General features: G+C 43.7%; 1 protein-coding gene across 2 annotated transcripts in view; it reads left to right on the top strand.

Moving 5' to 3' along the window:
- The window catches only part of LOC306981810 (sodium/potassium-transporting ATPase subunit alpha-1), a 71,914-nt gene that overhangs the window by 39,250 nt on the left and 13,547 nt on the right, over window positions 1-19,117 (top strand). Inside the window, exons 2-7 of one of the 2 annotated variants that reach the window (XM_079581518.1) lie at window positions 15,657-15,770; window positions 16,237-16,296; window positions 18,120-18,221; window positions 18,386-18,487; window positions 18,570-18,683; window positions 18,850-18,984. The exons of the other annotated variant lie outside the window; for it this stretch is intronic. Of the exons in view, the coding sequence (XP_079437644.1) occupies window positions 15,657-15,770; window positions 16,237-16,296; window positions 18,120-18,221; window positions 18,386-18,487; window positions 18,570-18,683; window positions 18,850-18,984 (627 nt within the window). The remainder of the gene's footprint in view (window positions 1-15,656; window positions 15,771-16,236; window positions 16,297-18,119; window positions 18,222-18,385; window positions 18,488-18,569; window positions 18,684-18,849; window positions 18,985-19,117) is intronic. 2 annotated transcript variants of the gene reach the window in all.

The raw sequence follows: 19,117 nt of genomic DNA on the forward strand, positions 1-19,117 counted from the left end.
CCGCAATTCAAGCACATTTCAAGCCAAGACGAGACATTTCTAATAAGATAATTCCCACACTTGCCCATCACCCCCCTTCCAACGCCGCCTGACGTTTTCCCCCGACACGTTTCGCCGCGCAGGGCAATAACAAACACCGGACCGGAGGGGAGGCGATTGATAGCCTCATCTGAAGGGAGGCGGCGCGAGGTAGGGGTTTGCGAAGGAAGGGGAAGGGGAAGGGGTTTGGTGGGGGAGGTGGGGGCCTGCGAGGCACCAGTTGCCGCATTGCCACTTTCCAGCAACTTGACTACTTGGCGGGGAGGAGAGAGCGGAGAGGCGAGGCGAGGGGCGGGAGATTAGGAACCTCGCAGTTGATGAATAAACTTGGGACTGCAGTTTGCTGCTGCTGGGGCACAGTCGCATTGGCAATTCGTGTGGGTAGTGATTTCATTCAATGTGGTTTAGACTTGGTTTTGACACAACTTGGGTCTTGGTCTGGTCTGATGAAGGTGACACACTGTATTTCACGAGGTGGTGCTTGTTGTTGTTAAAAAGTTGGAGAACCGCTGCACTAAATCATTCGGCAAACCATACATTCACTTTTGATTTTTGAAAAAGTGAATGCATGGTTCTTGACGAATGGTTCTTGAAGCTTTCACACAAAGTACCACCTGATAAATGATTTGATCTTCCAAGATTAAATCAGGACTAAAAGCGTCAAAAGAACATCTGAAATGGACCTCATTTAAACACTAAACTGCGTCTAAACCAGAAAAACACTTAACTTAAAAGCAAAGCATCAGTGAAATGAGTGAAGACCCGAGTACCACAATTTGAGAACCACTGATTTAATACATTAAGTCCCTTGCACAACAAAAGATCCCGTCTAAATCCAAGCCCTGCTAACCCTTGAAATATTGTCTTCGTTTAGCAGTTCATATTTCAGTCTTCGCTCTGATGTGAATGCTTTCTGACGTGTTTCAAATCAGGAGACATTTAAGAAATATATATATATATATAGTTCCCTTGTCTAAAACAGACCTGGAGTTTGTATTTTGTTTGAGTAAGCCTTTTCATTTTGGTCATTTCTTCTTCTACTGCTGAAGCGCTCTGATCAGCATTTCCTGGATTTTATTGCACGTCATTGACCGAATCTGAAAACGTCCCCGGCCTTTTTAAAGCACATAATCCATCACGGGATGAAAGCGAAAGCCTCTTTTCTCTCATTTATTAGGGGTTATTCCCTCTACTGCCAGCAGAGGGTGCTCCAGTACAACATCCAGTCCAGACATAATATGATATATTAACTTGGAAAGAACGTTTAATGCCTCAATTGTGCATATGTCCATTTAAAATCCCAAATTGTAAACTGCTACATACCTAAATCTGAAATGACTTGAATTAGTTTTAGAAGTTCATTTTCAGTCTTCTCTATAAAGTCAGTGCAAAACAAATTTGTTTGGTTTCCAAGCATGGGGGGGGGGGGCATTGCGGCACCTGGTCCCATCTGCAGTCGCCGCGCCCACTCATTTACCAGGGCAGCCATGCTGAGCCTTCCCTGGCACCGGGCGGCTACAAGGCAATCAATACTTTATGTTCCTCACAACAGATTCAGCATTTCAGCCTGAGGAGGAAACTGACTTACATCGGTCAGGTTTCATTTGAAGTGCAGGTTTTTTTTTTTTTCCCCCAAATGCCAGTTCTTTACTGCTGCAAGAGAGGAAGTGTGTGCATAGTTAGAATTGGGCGATGGGGATAAAACAAAGCAGTACATAACGTATCACTTTGTTTGTTTCCCTAAGATAATTTTGAAGTTAATCTTATTTCTTATTCAAATTGACCTTAATGAAACATTTAGACTTGCAGACATTCTCTTGGTTTTCTTCTTTTTCTGAATAAACATTATTTTCCCCTAAGTCTGTCCAAAATAAAGATGAAAATGCATCCATAAGTAAGTCTTCGCTGGTTTGACTCACAGGCATAACGCTTTCCACATTTTTTGTTTGTTTGTTATTTGGCAGGGAGCCGTGCTCCATGCTCACAAACTAGTTTTGGACTGGCCCCCAAGCACCCCAAGTCCATGATGGTTCATGAACTTGGACTGCTGTAGGATGGCATCGTTTGGGCGTGGGAGTATTTTAAGTATTGCAACTAAGATTGGATTTTCAATTCATATTTATAAAAAACAAAACAAATCGAGGTCCCATTCACACTTTAAACAGGCCCAGGAACATGCACATTTAGGAGAAGTTAAACATATTCTCATAATGATTGAAGTCTTTGCTATTTGTTATATCTGAAACCATTTATGTAAATGGAGATTTGGAGTTGTCAAGCCCTTAAACCCCAATGTGGATATCTAATGAAGGCTTTCCACTTTTCCAATTTATTCGTCCTCCACCCCATGCCATGTGACTGTGATTGGATGGTAGACATGGCCATTGGTTCAATCATAAGATTTTTGGCCACTAGAGGGCGTTGGCTGACTGACGGTAGCAGTGTTCCTCATCGAAATAGTCATTGGCAAAGTAAATAAGTACTTCTAGATCAGCCTGTTGATCACCGTGATTTGTTCCTCAGCTGTTCATTCATTGCAAGTTTGAATCCGTTTCGATGAATTCGCCGAACCGTCCTGGGTCGCCGCAAACGTCCCACCGCAGAGGACCCCCCCCCCCCCCCCCTCCCATGTCCCCAGTGTCTCTGTTTGTCCCCGCTGCTTTCTGTCCCATCTGCGCCTGCTCTCGTCCACAACACCCAGCGGAGTTCACATTCTTTCCGCTCGCTAGTCACTGCCTATTAACTCAGGCTTTTGTCACACCGCGCTCCCCCTTCCCCTCTCGCTCCCTTCATCCAATCTCGGATCTTATCGCCCTGCTACTAAACCCATCAAGTGCCATCATGCGTCCACAAAATGTTCTCGATCTTGTCCAGGCTATGAGCAACTCGAGTCCGTCTTCGCCCAGATAATGCCTTGAGCTTGTCTTGCAGACTCCAGCAAAAAAAATATCATGTTTTCCCGACGACTTTGCCGATAAGATTTGCAATTTGTGTTTGTAAAAAAAAAAGGAAGATTCAGTTCACGGTGCACTTTTTAAAGTTGTCTCTGAGAGGAGGCTGAAGGAGAAATAGGCTCTTTGCTTCCTCGCCACGAAAATCAGCACCTGAATTTTGCAAAAGAACATTCAGACAAGCCAGATAAGCAAAGGTACAGGGAGTTTCACGAAAAGAACATCCTTCCAACTTTTAAGCCCGGGAGTTGATCCATCGGGCTTTGGGGTTGTATCGCAGCCGGTGGCACAGGGAACGTTTCGCGGGTAGAGGGAAGAATGGATTCTGGAAGGAAACGGAATGCCATATGTAAAGAAAAAAAACCCGGACAGCTCCTACAAATGGATAAAAATGATCGTAAACCTAAGAATCCTCGATGGACGACCTTAATAGGCGCTGTCTGAAGGATTTGCTGTAGCCTTCACAGTCTACTGACCCAAACACCATTGAAGATCTATGGATGGACCTCCAAAGTGTGCAAAACAGCCCTGAAATGTCTTAGTTATGGAAGACTTTTTCAAGCACCATCAGGCGTAGAAAATCCCTCAAACTAAAAGTGAAAGACTCTTCGCTGTGATACTCGCGGAATGGGGGTTACGTGGTATTAACTCTGCTGGGTGTCCAAACTTTTTCAAACAACAAAACAAACATGATTGTCGGGAGTTTCTTATCTGTAACTTCATGTCTTTTGGAGATCATGTCTTCTCCCCCAATGGAAGCTTATTTGCTTTTCACGAGTCGCCCAAAGCACTTCACACAGTGTTCGGGGATTTGTCCTTCATTCACTCCACACACGGTGGTGGGTAAGCTGCCTGTGTACTTAGCTTCCCGTGGGGTAGACTGACAGAGACAGTATGGTATTGAAAAAAATGCTAGGTACTACTGGAATTGAATGAGTATCAAAAATATATCTTTAGAGACCAAGTTTTGATGTCTGTTTGGTTGAGGAACAACATTCAAGGCTGTTCCATCTTAAATAAATGATACAGATTGAAATGAATTGTCCTGAGTGGAATAAATTGACACTATTCTTCTGTTCTCTGGTTCTATGTATAGCAAATATTTTAGCCCCAGCCCTAAGCGCGACACATCTGCGGCGACGGATGCTGTAATCAGGAGGCAGATCCCCCCCAATCCCTTTTTCCATCGAAGCGCATTGCCGTCACAGATTACATCATCGCTGCTATTGTCTCATTTTCACAGACAGTTGTTGCGTCTTTTTTGGAGTAATCCCCGGTGCGCCGTCAGCTTGAGTTTGCTTGATTAAACTTTCCTTTTCGTTCACTCATCATTAACCTTGACAAAATGTGGGATCATGAAAGAACGTTGACGACTGTTGAAGGTGGGGGCGCACCGGGCGAGGTGATGAAAGTGGCTTCTTTTGTGATGTTTGTCGTCTGTGCGGGGCTTGCCGTGGCCCCCGGTGTCGTCGCTTGTGCCGCCGCTCGATGGGGGTCGGCGATGTGGCGTGAAATTTGGCGGTTTTTCAAATGCGAGGCGAGTTGTTGACCGTGAGACTGCCTTCAAGAGGTCGGGAAGGCTTTGTCCAGATGATGGCTATCGTAAAATCTGGCCAAAAAAATCAACAACTTGTGAAGTGTGTTCCCTGTTTCAGTCAATTATCATTAATTATTATTATTTTTATCATGTTGCAATGTTCTTTCATGAAGCTATACCTGGAATTGTCAAATACTGAAACAACTAGAGTTTGATCAATCCGTGCTGCTGGACATTCTGAACATAAGGTCCATTCTCCAGGTTGCAAAGTGTGCAGTGGACGTCGGTCAAGAAATGTCCATCGGTATTGACTTATTGAACTCTTCCAGGATGTTTAGGCATTCTTCCATACTCTTTCTTTCTTTTTATCCTCTATGGAATCATCCCTTAAAGCAGGGGTTCCCAAACTTCTCCAGCTGGGAGCTCAAATATTGACACGTCAACAACTCTGGACCGCCATTGTGAAAGTTATTGCCTCGTACGCTACTTTAGGGAAGAAAAACATTTTGTAATCAAGTTAATGTGTATTGTAAAAGTTTATTTAGAATATCTGAATGGATTTCACAGATAATATGCTGTTTTTTACACTCAAAAATATACTCAAAACAGCAGCATTTTTCTTTTTAGTTCATCCTGAAATCATCTGAGTTCTTTCAAGATATAAAAAGGGAAATATTGGTAATGTTTTTCAGCGGTTGGGACCGACCATCACACTTGGATTACAAGCCATGACCTTAACTGGATTTTAACCAAGCAGATGATGATAACATTAGGACAATACAACTCTTAAACAAGTCAGTAACACCATCTGACAATCTTCAAGTTTATTATTGAAACTGCGTTGATTTGCCAACTGCGGTCAACGAACAAAGTCCTGCACGTCTTACCAAACAATGATCTATATTATTATCCGTCTGTACTGTGGGTCCTAGATGTTCGTATGCTAATTTCTGGGGGGTTCCCGACCTGAAAAGTTTGTGAACCGCAGCTCCTGAAACGACAGAGTGAAAAACGCTTCCTGGAATCGATGTCGGTCCATTCACGAGGCCTTTGTCCGGCGCTGGCAGTTCCTCTGGACGTGCGCGGCGTGTAAAGCGGCGCTCTCTGTAAGCTCTGTAAATTAAAGCGCTCGCCATTCTCCCGCAAACAAGGGATCAGGAAGCGGACGACAGAAAGGGGAGTGGGGGGGGGGAGCATGGGAAGACGGAGGAGGGGGCGGCGCACGTGACGCGGCCAATTCAACCGAGCCGGTGGAGGTGTGGCAAACGGTCGCCGCTGGCAACCAGGCACAGCTCCAGCGAAGGAGAGGGCAGAGAACTCAATGAAGCTTGTCTTATTTATTTAATCTCTTTTACGTCTCTCTATCATTTTCACTTTTCCTTCATCTCCATTTCTTTTTTGAGTTCAAGAGGACAATATGTGTAGTTGATATTTTGTTGGACCACTTTTGGCCTTGATTGTTGGCATTGCTAGCAGTTTTCTTGTGGAGATTTTCAAATGTCGTCGGCTGGAATTGGGTTGGTCCAGAAGATAAAGCCTGGCCTCGTCATTTTGGAATATGCCTGTACCATAGGGATGGGCGGATCGATGCCAAAGTATCGATATATCGATGTCAAACAGCTACTTTTTAAGTATTGATATTGGGCAAAAAGTATCGATACTAATTTGTATATGTAAAAAGAAGGCGGGGCGGCAATTGTCAACCCAAAAGGATGATTTATTTCTTTGTTCTGAGCCAAAACAGTCACAACAGCAAAGGATTGAACTGAGCCAGGCAAATCATTCTGGTTTAGGTTTGTTAAGTATTAATTTAAATTGTTTAGTTAACCAGTTAAAGTAATATAATTTTAATTGACCTGTTAATTATATAAAATAACCAGTTTAAGAAATGTATTTTGATTGAAATACATTCACCCATATGAAATGATCAGTTTCGGTATCGACAAAAAAGACCCCAAAAGTATCAGTATCGTATCAATTCCAAGAAATGTGGCATCGCCCATCCCTACTGTACCATCAGGGAAGAAAACAAAACCATTTACGGAGTAACATGGTCATTCAGTCGGCCCACAACCAAACTACTCGTTTGCAGGAAATATTGTAATCCACCATTTTATATTTGATTTATAAATCACCAGACCATGCTTTTTCCAGTTTATATTTGGCACCATCCCTTACTCGCATACTTAAAAAAGTACCACATACTGACATGTACGATACCCACTCTTCTCACTAAAGAGCAGTAGCTTTTCTCTTTGAATCGATTTGCTCTGATACTGCCTCCTCCATCTAAACTTTGCACTTTGCACAAGCTCCTCCAGAGACCCTCCATGTTGCTTGTTCCAACATTGCCATGACGACGGGGTTGCGTTCTGGGTCACGTCTGCGATATCACAGTTTGTTTCCACCTTTGACATTTCAAATGGATGAAAAATCCAGTGTTTGGGATTGACTCATGCTCGGGTGGCGTAACATTATGGATATCGCGTGAGCGTGGACGTAAATGGATGGTTTTGAAGCAGTGCTGCCTTCATTAGACTTGGCAGTATGATGGTTCACCCGGGCCTGAAGAGTAAAAATCGGGAAAATGTGTTTGGTTAACCTCTTAACTCCCACCTGAACGGATCCCATTCTCTCCAGTTTGACTTTACCCTAATCAAAAAGCTTCTTGGGAAAAAAGCACCAAAACAGCCACAAAAAATTAGAAGAAAACAAGGATGTAAACGCAACAAAAATGTGACAAAAATTCAACAAAAAAGTGACAAAAATTCAACAAAAAAGTGACAAAAATTCAACCAAAATGTGACAAAAATTCAACCAAAAAGTGACAAAAATTCAACCAAAAAGTGACAAAAATTCAACAAAAAAGTGACAAAAATTCAACCAAAAAGTGACAAAAATTCAACAAAAATGTGACAAAAATTCAACCAAAAAGTGACAAAAATTCAACCAAAAAGTGACAAAAACTCTACAAAAATGTGACAAAAACTCAACAAAAAATTACTAAAACTCAACAAAAGTGCCCAAAATAAAAAAAAAAACACAAAAAAAGGTGACACAACACAACAACGCGAGGAAAAAGATCAGTTTTGTGGGTCTTAGCTTTCAAATGAGGTGTTACACAGGCCTCTATAATAGCCGAAGAGGACAGAATGCATTTGGTTTAGGCGGGTGGTAAGCGGTTAAAGGAAGAGCCCACCGTTTTTCCATACTGAGATATGTTCTTACCTGAGCTTAGACGAGTTGATGAGTACCTGTCTGGTCTTTGTGGAAGAGCTTGGTCGCTTCTAACTTCACCCCGTTTGGAGCCATAGGAATGTACTGGGAGAGGCCAACGTTTTTGCAATCTCGTGTTACGCTCTTTATCGACTCCATTTTTCGAAAGTGTGACGGACCAGGCTGGCTTTGAACATTTAGATCACTGCAGCACTAAACCAGCGCATTACATCACTAATCTGGGAGCTCTCCTGATCAGATTGAGCTAAACCCCAGTGGCTGTAGTGGATGCCATGGACGACGCAGCCCAGGTGCCCAGACACATGCACAGAGGCGGATTATCCACCTTTTTATATGTGCAGCTGCACCATGGCCATATCGGTGTAGTCGCACATGCAGATTGAATTGGAGTTACATAGAATCCATTTAGACACACTTAAATGCAGTCTCAGATCCTTTGAAACGGTGCACCGCCTCCTTGGTTTGTCCCTGTTTCAGAGCGTGGTGTCCTGCACTGCTCAGCTTCTCCACCTCCTCCTTCTTCTTCCACCTGCAGCTCCCTCCGCATCACAATAGTTTTTCACCATCTTCTGGAGAAAAAAAAAAACGTAGCAGTTAATCTATATTCTTCAGTGAATGTGCATTGGCCAGAACACTCGTAGGGGGAGAAGGCATGTGTGTCTTAGCTGTGAGTCTTTCCCGGATACCTCCTTGTTTGCCCCTTTTTTTTGTTTCCTGTAGCTCCTCTTGTGACGCCTCCACTGGGCTGCAGGTGTGGGGCTCTTGGTGCCTCTTCAGTGTTTCAGAAGAAGAAATTTGTAGGTCTCTAATGTCTTTAGCTCATCAGCTAGCTCTTTGTTTACTTTGGAATCTCTGCGGTCATTTTCTTTTTTGCTGAACTTCACAAAAACATATTGCTGCTTGTTAATACCATCATTTCTGTTTTTAAATATGGTTTTCCAGTCCATGTTGTATCCCTTGAACAGCTCTCTAGTCTGCTCGAGATACTGTATCTTCTGCAAACGTGGGTCACCCTCGGAAAGCGGTAATTTCCTTCATAGCATCGCTAGCTTGATTTGCAGTATCCGTTAGCTTGAAGTAGTTTGACAGATCGCTATCGTCCCATTCCACTCATGGGACCGGCTCAGACAGTACTAACCGCTTGATACTGTGCCGGACGGTTGTGGGACTGGCACTCCTCGCACACAAAAAACAGAATGCCACTCGGGGAAACGACACAGAACCGACTATTTTCTGTAATTATTCCGCTATGGTCAAGCACACTTCACCATCAACACAGGCTTCATTGGAGAGCGCTTGAAACGAGAGGTGTTGTCAACATCCAGTAGACCAGTAGGCAATATATAGAAGAAGACTAACTACTTTTGGATTGTGTTTCTATAAAGCCTGTTTGCCGCCCAAAATATGTCATTGCAGGTGCCATTTTCCTACACTCTTGAAAAGTGATAATGAATTGATGCTAGGGCTGGGTACGGTTCAGTTTATTTCAATACCAGCACTTGGTTTACGATACCGGTACCTGAACGATACCTTTCTCGGCATTTCATTATTTAGATAATCTAGATATTCACTGGAACCGAAAGTGATCACGACTTTTGTGCATTGTAGAGCTTAGTCGGAGCTTTAAAATGTCCTAGGAGTCGGGGAGCTGAGAAATTTCACGATTACAGTCCATAGGTATTTTAAGGTGTTTGTAAAAGGCACAATATATAATTTTTAATAAATATCCTGAACAAATAACTCACAACCTGCTAAATAAAAGCTTAAATTGTCAGATCCTCTTTCCGTCAGCTCCGAACACTCTCTGAGCAGGGTTGGTAAGTGAGCCTGAAGGCAGCTGGCCCCCGGAGGCCCTCAGGGGTCCAGGGGCTCAGATGTGTTTACACCGGCCAGGCCCTTCGCTCTGTTTTCCCAGCTTAGGCGACCGCGGGGGGTCCGGCAACAAAAACAACATATCCGGATCACACACTCGGCTGCCGTCACGGCCTGGGAAAGTTCAACAACCCAGAGCGTTAGCAGATCGCTATCGAGAGAGATTCAACGGCAGCCATCTGTCTCAAAAAACTGGTTGCAATATTATTGAAGCGCTATGGCTGAGGTTTACCAGTCTCGTTTTGACCCAATTTGATGCAAAAAAACGAATTGGTAACGACTTCTTTGGGAATTCATCAAAACGTAGCTCTCCGCTGGTGTTTAGTTATCGAAAATCAATCACAAATATCAAAATAAGCTTTTCAAACAGCTTTTAGCCAACACCGAAGTAGTTCTGCACTCAAACTGGCACCACTGGTTTGCTAGCATGTGGTTGTGTAAATAAACGGAGGCTCGTATGTTGTTTTTAGCATGTTTAACCATTCACCCTGCTGCCAACAAAACTTTGAGGCGCAAACTAACAACCCTTGCTGATGGTCTCCTCTCCTTTACACAAACAATATTTCAAGGAACAAAACGATGAACAAAAAAGAAGCAGTTCATGAGAATTATTGCTAATTCTCAGAGAATAATCTCAATTTCCCAAACCATTCCGCTCTGTTGGAATGTGCTCCTTTCGGTCACGTTTCGCCCAAAAACCAGACGGGTCACTGTGCCCCTCTGGAAATAGTTGTTACTTGCAGACAAATGCCTCATTAGCGGTCACTGGGGCCTTTAGGCAGCGCATGTGTCCAGATAACACGCCTGGACACACCTCCGGCCGCTGTTCTCTGCTCAATTATGGATGGATCTAAACCGCCCATCGATTTGTCGGGCTGCTCGGGTTGCAGTGTCGCATTACCAGCGTTCAACATACACTTTTTCCTCCATTGACGAAAGTAAAACGCCATTGACTGCACCGAGCCACACATTCCATGGTTTACACAAGTTCCCAATAGTCTTCCCTTTGTCAGAGCAGCATCTCTTTGTAGTTCTAGCCACGACCCAGGTTCAGCAGGTGAATACTTTGAATATGTTTTTATTCTTAATGCTTATAATGTATCTTTTAATAAATTGTTCATGCAATCACTGCTTATGTATTTGTAGTCACACAGTTTTAGTGAATATTTAAGGAAAGGAAATGTGCACAGACGGCATCTCTGGAATCGCTCATATATGGTCATTTTTTAAAACTGTTAAGGGGAAAACAATTTGGAGAATAATGTAAACTTTCTCTAATTTTTCAAAAACTACTTTAACAAATGCTGAATTATGAATATAGTTTTCAACTAAATAAAGACGCAAAGACATGGAGAGGAACAAAGTGGTTCAACATTCCATAAATACATAAATAACAGAGAATGCTAACATGTTAGCATCGTGCTAATAATAATAATAATGCATCGGTTTTATATAGCGCTTTTCTGGACACTCAAAGACGCTTTACATTGCATTATTCGTTCACTCCATACCCGGTGGTGGTAAGCTACTATTGTAGCCACAGCTGCCCTGGGGTAGACTGACGGAAGCGAGACAACCAGTTTGCGCCATCGGCCCCTCCGACCACCACCACCACTCACTCACACACTACATTTGCTAGGCTTCCTGGTGTTACCAAACGGTCTCCCATCCAAGTACCGACCAGGCCCTTCCCTGCTTAGCTTCCAAGGTCTGACCAGATCAGTGTTAATTTCGTCGACTAAAATATTTAGTCTTAATTTTAGTCAAAGTGATATTTTTGACGCCTAAAATTGGACTAAAACTAAATTAAAAGTTGTTTCTTGAGACTAAAACTATGACTAAAATGTCCAGATATTTTAGTCGACTAAAATAAGATTGAATAAAAATGAGAGACTAAAATCATACAAACTTCTATTGACCGTCTGAAAGAGCCTCAGATCATGTAAATTCTCTGCCAAAGGATCAGCTCTGAGCTTTGTTCATGTGGAGCAGCTCCATGAAGCAGAGGAACAAGATTAAATATGATTATAATCAATATTACAAATGCATAGTCGACTAAATTAGTCTTAAATTTAGTCGACTAAATTTACTTGCAATTTTAGTCGACTAAAACTAGACTAAAATTGAAACGATTTATTTGACTAAATCTCGACTAAAATTAAATTCCATTTTAGTCAAAAGACTAAAACTAAATTTAAAAATGTTGTCAAAATTAACACTGGACCGGATTGGGCAGAGCAAAGGCGGTATGACCACAAAGGCGGTATGACCACTAATGCTAACGCTAGCTAGCGGCTGCGACTGCTGTTTTTTCACTTCTACTGAACAATCTGCTGTCAATAAACATCCATATGGACCTGATTTAGACTTGACTTTATTTGTATGTGATAGATGCATTTATATTTCGCCAGAAAATGGCTAATAAGCGTGAAAAATGTTGTTTCCCAAAATATTCTATTTTACCCCTCGTGAGGCCACGCCCCTTGTATGATGCGATGCCGCCTGGATAGCACCTTTCACTGACATGATCACAAAGAGCTTTACATGGGACAATTTTATGTTCACTCCACACTAAGCTGACTGAAGCGAGGCTGCTAATCTGCGCCATTGGTCCTTCTGGTCCCTAACCACTCACACATAAACCCTAATGTACATGTTTTTAGAGGTAGGACACACCGGAGGAAGCCTACATAGACACGGGGAGAGCATTGCGATCGAGCTAGCTTTGACGCACGAGCGCTAACCTAATAATTGATAAGTTATTCGTGAATATTTCAGATTTGTAACAGATCACAGCGGAATAGATTGGGCGTTTGTATTTTATGGCGTTGCCTGCTCCCCCTCTGCCCCCCTGTCCCCTCGCCTGACATGCCCTGTAGTTCTCAGCAGACCCTCTTCTCTAGGCGCTTTGTGGGGCTGTCGTCTGTCCCGACTCCTGATAAGCCCAGGAGAAGTCTAAAGGAGGGGGAGGAGGAGCAGATGAGCTGATAGAGTGAGCTGCAAATAATGGTGACTTTTAGTTCACCTTACCGCTCTCATACCACGGGGAGATGGCACATAACGCTGCGAGATGAATTGTAATGGACTCGAAGCTGCCGTTTGAACAGTTGAACATCTAAAATCTCTGAAAAACCGTCTCTGTAGCTAATCGCAAAATAATGACAACTTGCAGCATTACACAGGAGAGCTGCTCGTGATGAAATGTATCAACAACTTGGCGCAGAATGTTTTTGAACTATACTGTTTGTACATTGGAGACGTCAAGCGTTTGAAGAATTTCTGCGCCATATCGCCCCTCAGATATCGCAAGCCTCCAAATATTTATAGTTCAGGCTAAAAATACATCTGTAGCCCAGACTGCGAGACATCCGAAGTTTGATTTAGACTCGGCAGCAGATGGAAATTGGTTTGTGGCAGGAACTTCTCCAAAAGTTTGCAGATCTATAAATGGAAAGATCCCTACAGAGCGCAGTGCACGCAGATGGCACTGGCTTTTAGCGCGCGCACATTCGCTCTTTGAAAGCAGCTCGGCGCAGGTGGTTTGGTGACTAGAAGTGCCAGTCAACTTTTTTTTACCCATTTTATTTGTCAATTCTGCATAATTGAGGCTTAAAAACATTCTTAAGGAATATCTCAACAGTGATATTTGACTTTGAAATCATGTCTGTGTAAAGAGAAGAGCTTAAAAAGTGAGATACGAGTATCGAGTTGACCTGGAGCGCCCTCTTTGTAGTGAGAATGATGCACATGTTATAAGATAGTGAAAATAAGATTTTTACTGATACTAACATTCTTGCGATATTGGCCTGGAGGAGAGAAGGAGAGACTGCTGAGCTTCATTTACAAATCAATTCAATCATATGGGTCACATACAGACATGGGACCAGCTGCACCTGCCAGAAGCAGACCTGTCGGCCACTGTCATGTCACACCTGCCAACAGCTGTGTTGATTATTGGCATGCACCAACCAGACGTTAGAAACCCATTCTCCTGGTCAAATAATGGAAGCACTGATATCAAACAACAATGGTGACCTTTGATCTTTAGACATAATTAGGTCTTGGCCTCCCCATTCGCCAGGTTGTGACTTCATATGAATTTAGCTGACAGGCAACGTGCACAATCAGGATTGTAATACAATATTTATGGCACAAACGCCCCGAAGCTCTAAAAACAAAGGAACTTTTTACCGTAACACTGTAAACACAAAGATTAGTTAGTCAGGACAGTGCATGTTGATGAACATACGTGGATACACGCATGTAAACACGCCACACCGAATAGTAGCCTTAGGCTAGTTTCCATCAGTTGCCTAACACTCGCACTCTCAAACACACTCTCATTCTTCCTGGCCTATTGTACATGTTTTTAGTGGTAGGGGAAACCTACACAGACACTGAGAGAACATGCTAACTGCAGAATCGAACCTGGGACCATCTAGCTGTGAAGCAGAGCACTAACCACTACACCACCCTGCCACCTCTTTACAAGCACACTGAAATCACATTGGTACATTGTCAATAGCTCGATGTACTTGTGACTAATATTGGGGTACAGTATCGGCTACTGCAGATATAATGCAGATATCTCCAGAACTGAAAGTGATACCTACATACTCCACCTACTTAACATGAATGTCCTGAATTAATCAGCCCTCTGCCATCGCGGACACATTTTACAGTTTAGAGCCATCATACACAGGATCATAGACAAAACATTTTTAATCATCATCGCCCAATTAAAATTGCCCCAATCAACACCGGCCTTAGAAAAACCCGTATTTCTAAATATATTCATTCTATATCGCCCGGTCTTGAAGATTCCTCTCATTTAATTCAAACATGCAGTATGTACATGCATCATACATGAACTATTGTTACTTGAAATGTACATGACATTTGAACAAGGCCAAGCCATACGTCCAGTGAGGACAGAAGTATCCACATGCAGCCTTTGTGTTTCCGCATAGTCGCTCATCTTCTCATCTTTCATTTCCATTTCCATTTTTACAACTCTTTTGAAACGTCACCCTCATGGTGTTGGTCCAAACTGTTCATAAAACAAGCATAATGGGAAGTAATTCCATCAAAGCGTGCGTGTGTCATTAGAATAAGCAATGCTACAACATGTTGATAAAAGCGGGCCGTTTTGTGTTTGAAAGATCATAGAGCACAAATGTGTTTCGTGAGCGCTGATCTGACGGGCCACTGCTGAGTGCTTTGAACACTGCTTCGTGGGACGGCGGGGCGGCTTGCTTAGAAGATGCACTGTGTAATGGAACAAAAGTTCAACATTTGTGTTGAAGTATACACAGCTCGAATGACCCTGTTATTCCATCAATGGATTTTTCTTTCCCAGTATTCCACAATGACTATGCCAGGATTCATTGAGGTTGAGTTGACACTGACAAACTTTGAAAACTTCATTAAACTTTCAGAACTAGGTACTGTTTCTTCGATTTACAAAGTCCCATCACAATTAAAGTAGAGATTGTGATTTGGAGGCCTTCGTCTTTGCCCGAGCTAAAGTGACTGCGGCTCTGGCTCACCGCCTGACGATCTCACACACTTTCAGTTTTGTCCTAGCACATGTCTTCTCTCTTTTACCAAAGCCACAGACAGTTTGACAGGCTGTCAGACTCGTGTATGAAATATTCAGTATGGCACCGTGTTATTAGCACATTAAACCACACAGCTGGTAGAAGTCTTTGGAAATCAACAGTTTTAGCTTCGTCGTGACGCGGAGCCACAGAAAGACCTGATGCGTTGTATTTCTCCCCTCAGAGTTTAAGATTCCAGCACAACGTACCAGTGAAGTGCATATACATCGCTTTTATAATGAAATATTAGACCCAAGTTGATGGCAGACGATGACACAGCGAAGGCGTGTTAAAAGCTAGAGGAGAGAGTGACCTGGAAACATGGAGTTGAAAGAGTGCAAAGCATAATGCAGAATTAACCGATACTTTCTCAAACCCATCGGTCCATCCTTACTGATCGTGCATTTGTTTGTTTTCCAGGACGGACGTGAGCAGTATGAGCTGGCTGCCACCTCGGAGCAGGGCGGCAAGAAGAAGGCCAAGGGTAAGAAGAAGGAGAAAGACATGGACGAACTGAAGAAAGAGGTGGACATGGTGAGTGTTCGTGAGGTTCCTTTTATACAGGATGACGACGGCGGCTTCTGATCCGCTGGTTTGGGCTGTTTGTTCTGCGAATACCGATGTGTAGAGGCTTACATTTACTCATGCACTTCAGGAACTTTTTGGAAGTAACTGGTCTCTTGGAATAGTTACTTCTTCAACTTGTTTTTTGGATGTGTTGGCACGAAATGTGAATCTCAGTGCGACAAATGATGGTACAACATACTCTGTGGCTTCTTGAGATATTGACAATGCTAATTAGTACAAGCCAAATCAAAATACACAAATCACCAAGAGACATCACATAATCCAAGGCGACCTTCATAAAGGATGGGTGTCATCCTTAATGAAAAAGATATCCATCCTCCCACTCTTTTCTTCCACATTATGGGATCTTTTTAAAGCAAAAGGTCAGAAGGAAATGTCAGTGACGCCATGTATTATCCCTTTCTTTCCTCAGGATGACCACAAGCTGACCCTGGATGAGCTGAATCGCAAATACGGCACCGACCTCACAAACGTAAGTCCATGTGGGCACGCTGTTCCGCTTTTCTGGTTGGGTTCACGGAACATGGGAACATTCCCAAGAGGCCTTCTGTGGTTAACAAATGTGTGCATTGGTAGGAACAGGTTCAGATAGCTGAAGGCATATCTAGGATTTCTATGGAACTATCAAGCACTGGCCATAGAGCAATTCAGTGGTTCTTTATGTATCACTTCATGAGATATTTGACCATCCAAGTACCCTCTCATGATGTATTTGACCTTGTAAGTACCATTTCATGAAGTATTTGGTCTTCCAAGCACCACCTCGTGAAGTTCATACACTAAGCCCTGATGAAGACTTGCCTGGGTTTGCTGCTTTCTTATCCTTTTCCCAAGAGGACCAACTTTTGGAGTACATTTGGACACCTAGAGTGATCGGTCACTTCGCTCTTCGGTTCCAAATATCCATCACTTAACCGACCCCTGTTTTGGCTCTCAACATAACATTTTTGCCGTACTTTAAAGAGATTGGTCTTCACTCATCAGTCTGTGGAGACTTTGAACTTGAACATTGGATGGCTGCACTCATTACCGCGAACAACCTTCTGTTTCAACCAGCCTGATGAAATGCTGTTAAAACGGCACTTCAGAGGACGACAGATGAATCACCCGGTGTCATTATTCCAAAGTTCTGTTTTGAACAGCGTAAATTTGACAGAAAGTGATGAGCCGACGGAGACTCTCTCTCGGAAAGGTTTCCAAACAATGAGCGATGACAGAGCGAAGAGGCAGAGGAGATTCTATTGTCACTTTCTATTGAAGCGATGTATGCTTTTTTGCAGGAATAGTAGACACCATCTTACAAGTCGTTGTTTTAGAGAATGCTACATCTAAAGCGGCTTTTCAAAGTTTCCCTGGGGCCCAAGACCAGTCTCCATATTTCCCTGCTTTAAAGGAACTTGTTTAGCTTTAGAAGAACTTCACATCTTCCAGTCTTGGGACTTCATGTTTAGAGAACAAATTGTCCCAAAACCAGAAAATCCCCCCCCCAAAAAACGGTTTTGTTTGCAGTGCGTCCTTAAATTTGATTATGGCGTTTTGAAAATGATGTCTGAGGCATTGTGATCCATGCCCGTGCCGCGTAACTCTCTGTTGTTTACCAGTTGCCAACCAGATGGCAGATTTAGTCTTCAATCATATAGTCTCTCTCAGCTGAAATCGATAAAGGTCCCAATATAATCTGTCAAGGCAGTTCTAGTTGAACAACACGCCACCCCCACCCACGGGGCCACACGTGGCGAGTTAGCCTTATGCTAATGCGCTCCTGGTCATGCAGCGAGATGAAGGGGAATGGTTAATGAGCGCCGCTGGGCTGAATCCTGAAGCGCCGCGCGTATGTGTGCGGTGTTTGTGTGAATAATTGATTGTGCTGCCTGTGCCCTCGTTTCTGCTTGAGCTTATTCGTCTTATCTTTACTCACACTCACCTGGCCCGTTCGCAGCCCGTTGCTCCACATATGGGCTGTTGCTCCGACCTGCTGCTCCCAGCCTCGGACCTGTTTGGTGTCGATGACGTTGCTAAGCGACTCGCACCACTTGTAATCCCCCTAGGACTTTCGTACGTGCCCGGAAGGCTGCACGGAGTGTTTGTCGTAGAAATCATAGCTATTTCTATATACTACGGTGCACACCTTTGGCTTGTGCAAAATTGAAAGCCTTCGATGCCATTTAAAAGGATGAAATTGGATTCAAACTATTGTTTCAACTCAAAAGAATTCCAATGGCTGCTGAGAAATCTTACATTTAGATCAATTACAAGTCTACATTGTAGTCTCACGATCTTTCTGTTTTTGCGCAGGGTTTGACCGGAGCAAAGGCGGCCGAGAACTTGGCCCGGGACGGCCCCAACGCCCTCACTCCTCCTCCCACCACGCCGGAGTGGGTCAAGTTCTGCAAACAGGTACGGGCGAGGAAAACAAAGATTGTATTCATGGGAGAATGGGAGAAACCCTTTTTTATGATTTAGAGTTATCGAGATATTTTCCTGCCTCATCAATCGACCTTCAAATTTAGCGCTATATTGTGTGTGCTTGGCCTCCTCCTGACCCATGTGGTGCGTTCCAGATGTTCGGCGGGTTCTCCATGCTCCTGTGGACTGGGGCCATCCTCTGTTTCCTGGCCTACGGGATCCAGGCTGCAATGGAGGATGAGCCTGCCAACGACAACGTAAGTCACACTTTGGAGAGAGAGAACCGAGGCTGGCGTAGATGAGTGATGTGATGGAGCCGTTGCCTTTGCTGTTCCCCAGTTGTACTTGGGCGTCGTGCTGTCCGCCGTGGTCATCATCACCGGGTGCTTCTCCTACTACCAAGAGGCCAAGAGCTCAAAGATCATGGACTCCTTCAAGAACCTCGTCCCGCAGGTGAGGTGGTCATCCGTTTAAACCGCTGTAAGCTTTTAATTTGAATGTTAATCGTAATCCCCCTGACAGCAGATTGTTGGGTAATCCGACGCTCGGTGATTTCGATGTTTTCTATTGCTAAACACGAGTATATTAAAATCAAGCTGTTGTTTCCGCGTTCCCGCAGCAAGCCCTGGTGGTGCGCGACGGAGAGAAGAAGTGCATCAACGCCGAGGAGGTGGTGGTCGGGGATCTGGTGGAGGTGAAAGGCGGAGACAGGATTCCCGCTGACCTCAGGATCATCTCGGCGCACGGTTGCAAGGTGACACTCCGGCCCTCCGCACATTTGCCCCACTGACAGTTGATGTGGTCCAAAAAAGCTGCCGGCTATGCAAGACATGATACAGGCTCTTTGAGGAGTTCTACAATGTCCTTTAGACCGGTGGTTCCCAACC

Source organism: Gobius niger (genome assembly GCF_951799975.1).
Source record: "Gobius niger genome assembly, chromosome: 23".
Classification (NCBI taxonomy): Eukaryota; Metazoa; Chordata; class Actinopteri; order Gobiiformes; family Gobiidae; genus Gobius; species Gobius niger.